The sequence below is a fragment of the Marmota marmota genome, unplaced genomic scaffold, assembly GCF_001458135.2.
Source record: "Marmota marmota marmota unplaced genomic scaffold, marMar, whole genome shotgun sequence".
Lineage (NCBI taxonomy): Eukaryota > Metazoa > Chordata > Mammalia > Rodentia > Sciuridae > Marmota > Marmota marmota.
The window spans coordinates 2,330,546-2,343,568 of record NW_026000207.1 but is presented as its reverse complement, the minus strand read 5'-3'; the positions used below and the strand labels follow the sequence as shown (position 1 = coordinate 2,343,568).

Genomic DNA, 13,023 nt, shown 5'->3' with positions numbered 1-13,023 from the left:
GTGTATAAGAGACAGGTTCCGCGCTGCCTGAATGACCTCCGCCACCAAGGCAGCCGCCTTTGTCCCCACCCCGCCGGAGCCTGCTGACGTGCCCCAGTCCACCGACCCTCCCACGTCACCTCTGCCTCCCCACGATCTCCAAGCCCAGCTGCTCACTGGCCGCCCTGACCACCCGCCCGCCTGCACTGTCCCTTCACTGTTCCCTCCAGGGCCCATACAGAATCCCAAGTCTTGTCATATCTTCTGTTTATCTTCCATGTCCTCACCACACCGACACCGGTGGTGACAGTATCACAGGGGCCCCAGCTTTGTTCTCCTTCTCCTCCCAGCCTAAGTGTTTGGTTCTACATGACTTCAAGACTCGGCTCAGGCCACTCCCAATGCTTAGAATGCATCTTTACATCTTCCTTGGAGAACTCCTATTCATCCCTCAAAACCCTGTCCAGATTTCACAACTGAAAACGGCTTCTTTTACGGGACTCCCCCTCTCCACCACCTGACCCCACACACACACACAGCCTGCAAGGCCACATTAAAGGCTTCCTCTGGGGACACACAATGCCCTGCACCTCTCCATGACTGTACGCATCACCATGAATCATGACTGCCAATGTCAGGAGGGTCCATCTCCTCAATAAGACTTTCTTCTTGAGGACAAATGGTGAGACACTTAGGTGTGGGAGCTGCGCATTGAATGACTCTGTTGGATGTACACACAGGGTGAGTCCCCGCCTCCTGAGGCCCAGCCCCCACGCTGCATAGCCCCCCACAACAGACACCCTGCCATTTGCTGCGGACTCCTCAGCAAAGCCAAGCGTCTCGGACGGTGGGGTGCAGGTGGGGTAGTGGAAGAGGGGGTGGGTTCAGACAGGACACCCAGGGGAGCCTCCCAACCCAGAGGACACCAATCCAGCTCCCTGTGACAGGCACCACCTTGGGAACGAGCCAAATGCAGACCCGCACTGTGTGTCCTCAGGACGGAGGCTGCAGGGGCTAGAAGAGAACTCTGAGGGCACAGACCCCTGGGGGTCTCCAGCACAGAGTCACACCTCCTCCGCCTGACCACGGCTCGGGCTCTGCAAGAGTGGGGGCCCTGGTATTTCAGAACCACACCCCGTGGTTTGGAGGAGGGAGGGGCCACTTCTGCTGCCACCGAAGGGGGAGGAGGCTGCTGGCCTGGTGAGGGCGGAGTCTCAGGTTTCGCTCTCACAGGCTGCTCCAGAGAGCCGGCCACCCATGGGTCACGGGGGCCAGGGGGCCTCCTCTGCTGCCCCCCTGCAGAGGAGCTAGCCCCATAGCCCCTCCTCCCTCAGACTTGGAGTCCAGGCCCAGCCTTGGTCTCTCAGACCAGTGTCCAGAGCCCTGGCTCATACCAAGGACACTTTCTTCATCTGCACATGGAAAAGGGGGCAGGCTCAGCTAATCCTGCCTTTATGTCACAGCCCAGGGCCTCTGTGACCCTGGGGGACGGCAGTGTCCACCCTGAGTCCATGTGGTCTCCTCTGTGTGTGGGGTGAGAGGTGGGTGATGCTCCTCTCCTAGAGCCCCACCCCTGACAGGACAGAGCTCAGAGGGCATTCAGGGCACCCGTGTGGCAGGAGACCTGACCCTGCTTGCTCTGCTGCACACGCCCCCACCCTGGGGACAGAGTCTGACCTCCCTCCTTTGCTCAGGCAGAGGCAGGGCCTGGAGCACCCCCACGCCCTGGGCCCCCTCGGCTGTCAAACTCACCCTGGGTGCAGCCTGCTGGGCGCGTCTGATGGGCCCTTTGTGCCCCCTCACAGACAGGAGGGAAGAGAGGCCGTGGTCCCCATGACGGCCGCCCTCTGCCAGGACAGTGCTGAGAGCTCTGGGGACTCTCATCCCGTCCTTGCTGGTGGCAATCCCACTCTGCAGTGGGGACTGAGGCCCAGAGAGGTGACGCAGCTTGCCCAGGTCGCAGAGAGGCAGCCCAGGTAGCACCAAAGCACGCAGGTCCCACGGGTGTGGCGGGGTCAGCCCCTGCTCCAGCACCAGCTGTGACGGGGACAGACCACGCGCCTATGCGTGCCTCGGCCTCCCCGTGCAGCGGCAGAGCTCGCAGTGGGATCGCACTCGCCTGTCCATCATGTCCTGAGACAGGAGCTGCTGGCACAGATGTCACCGAGCAGCAGGCGCAGCCAGGACTCGGCCTCACCTGCACTTACCCTCGCCCCGCATCGTGCCTCTCTGGGTTCTTTCCTCGCCGTCGACAGGGGCAACAGGAGCTTTGGGGTTTCCCGCGTCACCAGCGCAGACCCCGGAGTCCAGGTGTGCTGGGTGAAGGAGCACGGCTCGCCACAGAGGCCGTCCCTCCCTGACCCCACGGTCGCCGGGCAGCGCTGGGGCAGGTCTGAGGGTGGGAGTGTGCCCTGCTGCGTCCCTTCCCTCCAGGCTGCTTCCTCAGCTCCCGGGGGCACCCCGTCCCTGGTGCTGGGGACACGTGAGGTGGGTGTGGCCAGGCGTGGGGTCCAGGCTCAGCTCTTAGGCCTGAGACCTGCAGGTTCCAGGGACGCACCCGGAGCCTGTCAGGCACAAGGGCACTTAATGACCTAACTCTTAAGATCCTCGTCACACGTCACATGAGGGTTATTGAGGGAAATTTCCAAAGAAATTGGGCAGGGTGGTGGGGTGAGGGCCCAGGGGGGACAGACAGGAGGCATCTGGGCCGGCGACAGGGCCGTGAGACCGTGGCTCTGGGCACTCCCTTGCTCCCCTGCCCTCTGACCCGCTGGCAGCAGTGCCACAAGCCGCTGCCCTCCCTGGGGCCAGCGTCCTCCGGGGCCAGGTGGACTGCTGAAGGAGGCAGAGCTCTGATGCAGAGCCAGGGACTGGACGTCAGGTGTGATTGTTGTGGTCACTGTTGTGCTGCTACAATGGGCACAGTCTCCGGGCTTCCCCAGGCCATCCCAGCCCCCTCTCGGGACTGTCTGCAGCCCCGCCCAGGCCACCTCAGCGGGCAGTGCCAGGTGAGCAGCTCAGGTATGCAGAGGCGGAAGGCCAGGGAGGGAGCAGGAGGTGGGGCCTGAGGCTGGAAGGGAGAGAGGCTGAGGGCTCAGAGCACAGCAGACCCTGACCGAGCAGGTAAGGAGGCCTGAGCCCTGCAGAGCTGGGCCTGGACCCCGGGTCAGAGGGAGGAGGCTGGGCCTGGACCCCGGGTCTGAGGGGGGAGGCTGGGCCTGTGCCCTGGGTCTGAGGGGGGGAGGCTGGGCTGGTCAGGAGGCTCACGTCTCTGCGGGCTCCCAGGTGCCTCCAGGCGGCTGCAGCTCCCCCCCCCAGCACCATGAGCACCACCCCTGGGTAAGTGCCCTCCGGCCCCCAACCCTCCACACCTGCCACAGCTGCGGACCCTTCTGCAGCAGCCAGGCCCGCACTCAGGGGAAAGCCAGAGCCACATCCCTCCATGTCCAGCCCTGGCCAGGCACAGACAGCGGTGTCCATGCTCAGCCGTGGGTGACCTGCAGAGGGACTTCGCCCACTTTAGCCCAGCCCCTCTCTGTGAAGTGGACAGTGTTGAGGACTGACAGAGTGACGCTGACAGAGTGACCCCTTGCAGGACCCCCCGGGGACTGCCGCTGCCTCTCAGGATCTCGTCCCACACATGTGCACCCTTGAGCCTCCTGCAGTGAGCAGGGACAGCCAGGGGACGCCCCGGCCATGAGAAGTAGGGAGCTCTGCAGCTCGGGGGTATCACACTGTGGGGACGGCTGGCCAGCAGCAGAGAGAGGACCTGGGACAACAGGGTCTCCTGTGGCAGTGACTTGGAGAGGGGCTGGGCCGGGAGGAGATGGAGCAGGAGGGCCCTGGGAGGAGCCTGCCTGTGGGTGACAGGGGAGGCCTGTGTCTGCTGCAGGTGCTGCTTGTGTCCTTGTATCATTCCCACGTATTGAGCAACTACTGTGTCCCAAAGTCCCTTGCGTCACCGTAACACAGATGGTCATGGTGACTGAGCTGCACCTCCTCCCCTGCCCCGCCTGACTGCACCTTCCCAGAGCCCTGGCAGGTGGATGCTCTCCTACACAAGGGAACTGAGGCAGGAGAGACCAAGTCCCTGCCCAGGATCTTAGGGCAAGGAAATAGCACAGAGGACTGGAACCCAGGTCTTCATGACCCCAGAGACTACACTCCCTGTCCCCACCCACTACCACCTATCTGACTTCTTAAAACCAACCTTGGTCCTGCCCTTCCCTGCCTAATACCCACCATGGCTCCCCATTGCCCCCACAATGAAGTCCTTGCTGCCCTGCCTGCCATTCTTCCAGGATCTCCTCCCAACTCCCACAGTCCCTCTCACCCCTCTTTTCTTCACCAGCCCAGAAGCTGCCCCCAAGCCGAGTGCCAAGTCTATCTACGGTGAGTGTGGGGTCAAAAAGAACTAGAGACGTGGTGCCCAGGTTCCTGGGAGAAGAAGACTAGGGGCCCAGACCTCTGGGTCTGAGGGGGAGGCTGGGCTCTCCTCCTGCTCTGAGGAGGGGGCTGGGCTCCCATCCTGGCGACTCCCCTCCCCGCAGAGCAGAGAAAGCACTACTCCACCGTGGTGATGGCTGATGTTTCCCAGTACCCTGTCAATGTGAGTCTGGGGTCTGTTTGCACAGGGCTCTTCTGGGGAAAATGTGACCATACAGATAGGGCAGTTGAAGGGCAGGGTCATCAAGCAGGAATAAGTCCTCTAGTCACCCACAAAGTGGGCTTTCTGTAGTGGCCTCAGACATTAATCAGTCGTGGGCCTCAGCTCCATCAGATCTGCGGACATTACCTGTGACCAGCTCTTGTGCTGGACTCAGGGACTAAGAGCCGCAATGTGGATGAGAGAGGGTAGATGGCGCCAGAGTCCTGAGTGCCAGGGCTCTAATGGGAGGGACACCAGAGGAGGCCTTTACAGGGACTCGCTGTCCCTCCGACTGGCTCCCGCCCTCAGGGGGCGCTAGTCTTGGGGAGAAGACAGCCCCCAGTGCTAGCCTCCGAGGAAAGAGGCGCCACGGCTCTGGGTGGCTGGGTGGTGAGCCACTGGGGCAGGCGCTCCGGGAAGGCTTCCTGGAGGAGTGGTTAGCCTCAGGCTGGCAGGGTGGCTCCCGCGGGCTCCGCCCACCCGACCTCATTCCGGGACTCAGCTGGCTCTTTGTGGGTGCCAGCACCTGGTGACGTTCTGCCTGGGTGAGGAGGATGGTGTGCACACCGTGGAGGATGCCTCCAGGAAGCTGGCCGTCATGGACAGCCAGGGCCGTGTCTGGGCACAGGAGATGCTACTTCGAGTGTCCCCTGACCGCGTCACCCTGCTGGACCCAGTCTCCAAGGTGCCAGGGGGCACATGGGTGGGGAAAGTGGAGGGGCCGAGCCTGCAGAGACACGGAAAGCTTGCCCCTGGGGCTTCAGGGTCTGAGTGTGAATCTGGGCTCCCACACGTCCTTCCTCTGGGAACCGGGGCGCAAGGCCCCGCCCCTTTTCTGGCCATCCCTATTAAATGGGGTTGTTATCCCTAATCCCGTTACCTCTTGAGCCAGCTCCTGCACCAACTGGGCACTGATGTCACCAGTTGATAGTATTATCGACCAGGGCCTCAGTGTACCCCGCCGTCCCCCCTCACAGGAAGAGCTCGAGTCTTACCCACTGGGAGCCATCGTGCGCTGCGACGCGGTGGTGCCACCGGGCCGGAGCCGCTCGCTGCTGCTCCTGGTGTGTCAGGAGCCAGAGCGTGCGCAGCCAGACGTGCACTTCTTCCAGGGCCTGCGCCTGGGGGTGAGAACGGGCTCCGGACCGAGTCCCAGCCGAGGCAGAAATGGGCGGGGTCTCTAGGTGATGGGGCGGGGCCTGGAGCAAAGGTGGGGCAGGGGTCCACCGGAACCCGCCGGAACCTGAGCCCTGGGAGGGAATGGTGTTTGCAGACAGGTTGATTCTGGACCAAGACCAGACCAGAGCGTGAGATGGAGAGTGAGGCTGAGGGCTCAAGTATTCAGAGGGTCTGGGGAGTAGCCAGAAGGAGGATGCTGGGCAATGTGGTCCAGGACTGGTCTCCACTGGAGCCGGACTGGTCTCCACGGCTAGGTCATGGACGAGGGCAGGGACAGACTTTGGGCGAGAATTCGAGTCCAGGCGTGGACGTGCGTGGGTCCACAGGCGTGAGCGACAACAGCGGGGGACCAGGGCTGAGCAATTAAAGTGTCCATGGCGAGACCTGGGAGGGCAGCGGCTGGGGCGTGGGGAGGCATAGCCTGACAGCATGATTGACAGGCCGAGCTGATGCGAGAGGACATCCAAGGGGCTCTGCACAATTACCGCTCAGGCCGCGGGGAGCGCCGGGCAGCAGCGCTCAGGTGAGCGAGCTGGACTAGAAGCACCGGAGGGAGGGCTGGGCTCTCTGGGGAGCGGATGTCCCCTTTCTGGACCTGTTTCCTCATCCAAGAAATGAGCTGATATCAACAAGGAGCAGAACGAGGGTTGAATGGAGTCGAGCAAACCCTGCTCAGGCCCTGCGCGGGCCTCCCGGGGCCCTCTCCAGGGTTCTGCTTTCGCCTTTCCCGCCCGGGTTTCGCTCCGCGTGTCAGCTGTCTCCCTGTGAGATGCCAAGCCTGGGCTGGACTCCTGGCGGCCTCAATGTCCTCTACTCCACCGCCCCCGTCCCTTCGGCTGGTCCAGCCTCAGTTTCCCCTTCTCCTTCCGCAGGGCCACGCAAGAGGAGCTGCAGCGCGGCCCCTCGACCGCCGCCGAGACCCCGCCCCTGCAGCGCCGCCCGTCGGTCCGCGCGGTGATCGGCACTGCGGAGCCAACCGCCGGCCGAGGGCGACCCCGGGTGGAGCCTATTCCGGAGGTGGAGGCCACCAGGCCGGCCCCGGAGCGCACCGCCTGCGTCGCTGACCCGACCTCGCCAGACCTGGGCCCCCGCGGTCCTGAGCTGGCAGGTCTGCAGGCGGAGAGAGAAGTGGTGAGTGGCTCCCACCAGCCCGAGACTCGGGGCCCAGACGTCAACCAAACTCCTGGGGTGGGGGCTGGGGAAACGTCCGGGATCCAGGAGGCTGGATGTGTGTCCCGGCGCTGGGCTAGAGCGCCTCCGCCCGGGTGAACGTCTGGGATCCAGGAGCCCACGCGGCTCCCTCCTCCTCCCGCAGGACATCCTGAACCACATTTTCGACGACGTGGAGACCTTTGTATCGAGGCTTCAGAAGTCGGCAGAGGCCGCCCGTGTGCTGCAGCACCGCGAACGCGGCCGCAGGACGCGGCGCCGGGAGGCCGGGGGTAAGGGGCGCCCGCTGGGCGGGACTATCTCCCCGGGGTCTCCCTCCGCCTCCGGCCTGGTCCACTTCTCACGGTACCCGCTGGTGTCTGTCCCTGTGCCCCCACCCCCGCGCCTGTCCGCACCCACAGAGGGCCTGCTGACGCTGAGGGCCAAGCCGCCCTCGGAGGCCGAGTACACCGACGTGCTTCAGAAAATCAAGTACGCCTTCAGCCTGCTGGTGAGGACGCGTCCGCCCCTGGACTCGGGGCGAGGGGACCGAGAACCTGACTCGCCCAGGCTCAAATGCCAACGGCCCTCCTCCCCCAGGCCCGGCTGCGCGGGAACATCGCCAACCCCTCCTCCCCAGAGCTGCTGCACTTTCTGTTCGGACCTCTGCAGATGGTGAGGCTGCTCCCAAGGCCGCAGGCCCCCAGCAGGAGGAATCGGGTTGGACTTAGAGGGGTGGATGGCATGCCCACTCCTGCGTCCTGCAGATTGTGAACACGTCTGGGGGCCCTGAGTTCGCCAGCAGTGTCAGGCGGCCGCATCTGACATCCGAGGCGGTGGCGCTGCTTCGGGACAGTGTGACTCCCGGTGAAAACGCTCTCTGGACCTCGCTGGGGGACTCGTGGACCTGCCCGGGGTTGGTGCAGGGCTGGAGGGCAGAGGGCGTGGGGACTGGGAAGAAGGGGGACCAGAGAGGGTTGGAGATGGGGCTCAACCAGGAGGGTGCGGTAAAGAGGTTAATGAGGGCCCGCACTTAGGGCAAATGCAGCATCCGATTGGAGAAAGAGCTAAAAAATTAGAGTGCAGGAGAGGTTTAAGCTCTAGCCAGACTATTGGATTGGAACAAAAGGCAGGATTTAGAGGAATAATACCCGACTACAAGGCGAGGGCGGGGCTTAGATGAATGGGGAGGGACTTAAGGGAGGCGGGGCTTAAGGGAGGTGAGGCCCACAGATTTGAAGCGTGGATGAAGACTTGGGGTATTAGGGGTAGGGGCAGAGCCAGAGACCCAGCTTGTGTCAAAGGGCAGGATGAAAGGAGCTAGGGGTTTCGGGTTGGAACCAGAGGTGAGAGGAGCCGACGGAGACTTAGAGTGGGATCAACGTGTTTAGAAACATATTTGAAGTCACTTAGAGACCGGGTGGGGTTAGAGTCCTCGCGACAGAGCGAGGCTCAGGGGAGGGGAAGTTAGTGAGGTCGATGACACTAAGTCCCAGCGGACCAAGATTACCTGAGCCACCGGCCCTTTCCTGGTCGCAGGCTGGAGCTGCCCCCGGAGGAGGGACCCCCATACAGCCCCGAGTTCTACAATGGCTGGGAGCCCCCAGCCACTGACCCTCAGGGCCGCGCTTGGGAGGACCCAGTGGAGAAACAGCTGCAGCACGAGAGGCGGCGCCGGCAGGTAAGACTGGGGCTGCCCGCGGAGCCAGGCGGCGGGCGGACCGGGCTGGGAACTCCGCGCCCCCCTGACCCAGGCTCTCTTACTCCCTGCAGCAAAGCGCTCCCCAGGTTGCTGTCAATGGGTGAGTGTCCGCTCCGGGCCTGGGAAGGGGGGGTCCCGAAGGGGTACGGCCGGGGTTCCCAGCGCTGACCCCGCCCCCTTTTCTTTTTCCTTGTCTTCCCGGCTCTTCGCAGGTGGGTGAGGTGGTGACCAGATGGGGCTGGGACGGGGTGGGGCCGCAGGGAGGGTTGGGGTGGGTCCCAGGGAAGAGGGAGGCCCAGAATCCTGGGGCTGAGGGAGGAAGGGGCTGGGAATGGGTATGTCCAAGAGGTCAGGCCCCTGGGTCCTCAAAAGGCCAGGAAAACGCAGTTGGGCTCTCCCGGCCGGGAAGCGTTCATGTCTGGGTTTCTAGAGGACAGGGCCCTGGGTATTAGAAGGAAGAGGCTGGGGATTAGACATATGGGTTTGGAAGAACTCAGGTCTGGTGCTTGGGCGGGGGGGGGGGGGGGGGGAGCCAGGTGGGGCTTCAGGGGCTTGAGGGAAGTTTCTGGGGAAGTCAGGAAGTGGTGGTATCTCTGGGTCTCTGGCAGAGGCAAAGACAGGGGGATTGGACCTGGGGTTTCCCAAAGGTCTTAAATTAATAGTCCAAGTCCTGGCGGTGTAGACTTAGAGATTGGGGGAGGGGGGGGCTAAAAGGTGAGGAGATTGAAGCTTGAGACCCGGACTCTGGATCCTTGGGAATTAAAGAAGTAGGGGTCCAAAGTCATGGTTCTACAAAATTCTGGGGTCTCAGAGTCTTGGGTCCCAGGGGGGGAAAGACCAGAACTCGAAGGTCTTTGGGCAAGTACTGGGCAGAGTGGAGGAAACCACGTGGATGAGAGGGCGGTGAGGCTCAAGATGACGGGGGTCTGGGTGAGGGCCAGGGCAGAGGGTCTCAGCAGGGACTGCATGCTGGGAGCCGCCAGCCCCACACAGGGGGTGCCGCGGCCCAGAAGACCCCCCCTCTTCCCTGCACAGGTAGGCCTGATCCGGGTTGAGGTCCCTCTCACTAGGGGTCATATCCAACCTGTCCCCAGCTGCCTGGTGTCGCAGATGCCCTCCTCCCCCACCATGCTTCTAAATCTTGAACTCAGCGTTCCCAGCTCTTCCCTTACCTTCTCAGCCTCGAGTTCTTTGTTAGGAAAACAGGAAAGATGATCAGCCCTCCGTGGAAGGGTGAAGTCTGTGATGTGTCAGCTGGCAAAGAGCCCAAGGCTAGCCCAGCTCCAATTCAGGTCCACTGCACACACAGCGGGCAGTTACCAAGGCTGATTGCCCGGGGGCAGACGGTGGGGGGATACTGGGGATTGCACTCAGGGGCATTCGACCATTGAGCCCCAGCCCCAGACCTATTTTGTACTTTATTTAGAGACAGGGTCTCACTGAGTTGTTTAGTGCCTCACTCTTGCTGAGGCTGGCTTTGAACTCATGATCCTCCTGCCTCAGCCTGCGGGCGGAGCTGCTGGGATTACAGGCATGCACCTCCATGCCCAGCTCAGCCTTACCTCTCTTGCTCCCTAACCTTTACATCACTGTGCCTCAGCCTCCTCACCTATAAAAGCAGAGATAATGAGGTCCCTGGGGAAGGAAGGAACCGAGGGAGGTCCAGATTCATGGTTCTTCCAAGGTGGTCAGGAGGATCAGTCAGCTTTATCTGTAACAGACTTGGCACAGTATGTTGCACGTGGGGCTATGTAAGTGTTTGCAATCGTTTTTACTGCTCATGAGCTATCATGATACCTATGGATACCCAGTACCTGCAGATGCTCAATAAATAGCAGCTGTTCCTAATCATGTGTTCTGAGCCTCGCTGTTCTCACCTATATGGTGAGAGATGATATACCCACACCATGTGCTCACAGCCAGGCAAGAAAAGGAGCACAATATATTTGAGCCATTATCCCCATTTCAGATCTCCATTAACATTATTAACCTGGCCCTGCTGCGACCCCTGCTTGGCTCTAACCCCAGCTCACACCAGCACCTTACTGCCCAGACCTGCAGGGCTGGCTGCCTCCTGATCTCCAACCCTTCCAACTCTCCTCAGTCACCAAGAACCAGAGCTGCAAGCTGAGCCCCAGCAGGAGCCGGAGCCAGCAGGAAAGTGGGTCCTGTGTAATTATGACTTCCAGGCCCGCAACAGCAGTGAGCTGTCCGTCAAGCAGCAGGATGTGCTGGAGGTGAGAGGTGTGGGGATCTGCAGGGCCAGGCCAGCACGAGCTGCAGACCCAGACCCAGAAACTCCTCCTCACACCCACCCAGGTCCTGGATGACAGGCGCAAGTGGTGGAAGGTGAGGGACCAACAGGGCCAAGAGGGATATGTGCCCTATAATATCCTGACACCCCACCGAGGACCCCGGAGGGACCACAGCCAAAGCCCTGCCCGAAGCCTGGTGAGTCAGAGCAGACTTGGGTCTCCCTGGAGGAGAAGCTGGGGCTGGATTCTGGGTCCTGGGAGTGAGGAACTGGGTGTCAAGGGAACTGGTGGATGAGGTGATGAGGTTCAGACGTGTGTCTCCAGAGGGGAAAGGCGGGGACTCTGAGTCTCCTCCCGGACTCAGGTACCTCCTCTCATCCTCTAGGAGCACAGCACTCCCCCTCCCCCTCCAGCCCCGGCTCCTGCTCCGGGTAGGCCCCACTGGGACAGCTGCGACAGCCTCAACAACTTGGACCCCAGTGAGAAGGGTGAGTGGTGGGGCATCCCCTCCTGGGAGCAGATCTCATCGTGGCTTTCCAGGTAGGGAAACCGAGACTAAGAGCGAAGGGACTCTCCACCCACCCTGGGGACCCTAGAAGGCCGGATGCGACTCTCCACCCACCCTGGGGACCCTAGAAGGCCGGATGCGGCCCAGCAGCGCTCTCCCTGAGTCCCAGTATCCCTCCTGCAGAGAAATTCTCCCAGATGCTGAGTGTCAACGAGGAGCTGCAAGCGCGCCTAGCCCAGGGCCGCGCAAGCCCCGGCCGAGCAGCCCCGGGTCCCCGCGCGCAGGAGCCGCAGCTCAGCCGGGACTCAGACGCCGGCAAAGTCCGCGCCTGGCTGCAAGCCAAGGGCTTCAGAACGGGGTGAGTGGGGTCCGGCCTGCTGGGCCCGGCGGGGAGCGTGCGAACTCGGGGAGCAGGGTGATCTCCCTTGGTGAGATCTGGTGGGATGGCCGAATGACCGGCTGCAGTTAGCCTCTTTCCCAGGCTGCGGTTGGAATTCCCAGGGAAGCCCCGCCCCAGAGGGCGCGCTGTGGTTGGTGGGTGGGGACTTCGGCAGTGTTGGCCCTGGTGGAGCAAGAAGGCCGCTCTGGTTGGGGAGGCGGGGCTGGAGGGGCTGGATTGTGATTGGCTGATAGGCCTGACCGCGCCTCGCTGCCCTCGCTCAGGACGGTGACCGCGCTGGGCTTACTGTCCGGCGCGCAGCTTTTCTCGTTGGAAAAAGAAGAGTTGCGGGCGGTGAGCCCTGAGGAGGGGGCGCGCGTGTACAGCCTGCTAACGGTGCAGCGTGCGCTGCTGGAGGTGAGCCTAGCCCGGGCTGCGACTGGGCCCGGCGGAGGGGAGGGGGCGTGGGGGGGGGGCGAGGCACGGAGGGCCGGGACGCCAAGGACCTGATTTCCACCCCTTTCTCCAGGACAAAGAGAAGGTGTCAGAGCTGGAGGCAGTGATGGAGAAGCAGAAGAAGAAGGTGGAAGGCGAGATGAAAACGGAGATCATCTGACCCTTCGGGGCCCCTTAGCAAAAAATGAGACAGCGTTTTCCCAGGCCCTGCGGGAAGGCGCTGGACTTCCCCATCGGTGGAAGAGATTCCCTGAAGCACGCGGACCCAGTCCGGCCCTGGTCTCCCCTGCCCGGGTGGCCAGACTGGACAATCCTTGCTGAAGTTCCTCCTGAGCCCCCAGGAGTCGGGAGGGAGTAGATGGACAGCAGGGAAAGCTCTTGGGCCACTGGAGAGGGAACACCCTGGAGAGGGCGCCCCTGAGCACGGCATTGTCACATGCAGCCCGGTCTATAAACAGCCTCTTCTAAGCAGGCAGTGTCCCCTCTCTAACTGACTCCAGGGACCCACCCTCACCAGTCACAGGAGGCCCGGCATCTAGGCGATGTCCCACGTTCAGTTTCTCTCTGAACCTCTGCTCCGTGGCAGGGGCTCCTTCTGTCCTCCTCGCCTCCAGTCTGCCCTCCAGCTTGCCCAGGAGCAGCTTCCGAGCACCTGTCTCTGGCTCAACATCCATCCCGGCTCCCCTCGCCCTTGGCCTCATCGCAGTCCCTGGAGGCTTAGAGTGGACCCACTGGCCTGGCCAGCCCCTCTCACCTCCTCCTTCCTGC

General features: G+C 62.5%; 1 protein-coding gene across 6 annotated transcripts; it reads left to right on the top strand.

Moving 5' to 3' along the window:
- Positions 1 to 2,705: 2,705 nt before the first annotated feature.
- Eps8l1 (EPS8 like 1) lies at positions 2,706 to 12,726 on the top strand. 6 transcript variants are annotated; one of them, XM_048791627.1, is made up of 21 exons: positions 3,028 to 3,102; positions 3,265 to 3,318; positions 3,872 to 4,021; positions 4,331 to 4,371; positions 4,530 to 4,588; positions 5,151 to 5,312; positions 5,605 to 5,754; positions 6,247 to 6,329; positions 6,679 to 6,937; positions 7,122 to 7,248; positions 7,378 to 7,466; positions 7,556 to 7,630; positions 7,723 to 7,871; positions 8,495 to 8,636; positions 8,729 to 8,757; positions 10,762 to 10,894; positions 10,977 to 11,108; positions 11,298 to 11,400; positions 11,604 to 11,778; positions 12,084 to 12,216; positions 12,329 to 12,726. In XM_048791627.1, exons 5-21 carry the CDS (start codon positions 4,559 to 4,561, stop codon positions 12,413 to 12,415), a joined length of 2,058 nt encoding a protein of 685 aa, XP_048647584.1. In that variant the 5' UTR covers positions 3,028 to 3,102; positions 3,265 to 3,318; positions 3,872 to 4,021; positions 4,331 to 4,371; positions 4,530 to 4,558; the 3' UTR covers positions 12,416 to 12,726. The 6 variants fall into 6 exon arrangements, 5 of the variants coding, with proteins under 5 accessions (XP_048647581.1, XP_048647585.1, XP_015360872.1 ...); XM_048791626.1 differs by having other exon boundaries at positions 3,872 to 4,118; XM_048791624.1 differs by lacking the exons at positions 3,028 to 3,102; positions 3,872 to 4,021 and adding an exon at positions 2,706 to 2,987.
- The last annotated feature ends 297 nt before the right edge of the window (positions 12,727 to 13,023 follow it).

Coding starts and splice junctions, on each gene's coding strand:
- Eps8l1 (XM_048791624.1), top strand. Junction 6,330..6,678: donor CGCCGGGCAGCAGCGCTCAG/GTGAGCGAGCTG, acceptor CTCCTTCCGCAG/GGCCACGCAAGAGGAGCTGC. Junction 7,631..7,722: donor TGTTCGGACCTCTGCAGATG/GTGAGGCTGCTC, acceptor TGCGTCCTGCAG/ATTGTGAACACGTCTGGGGG.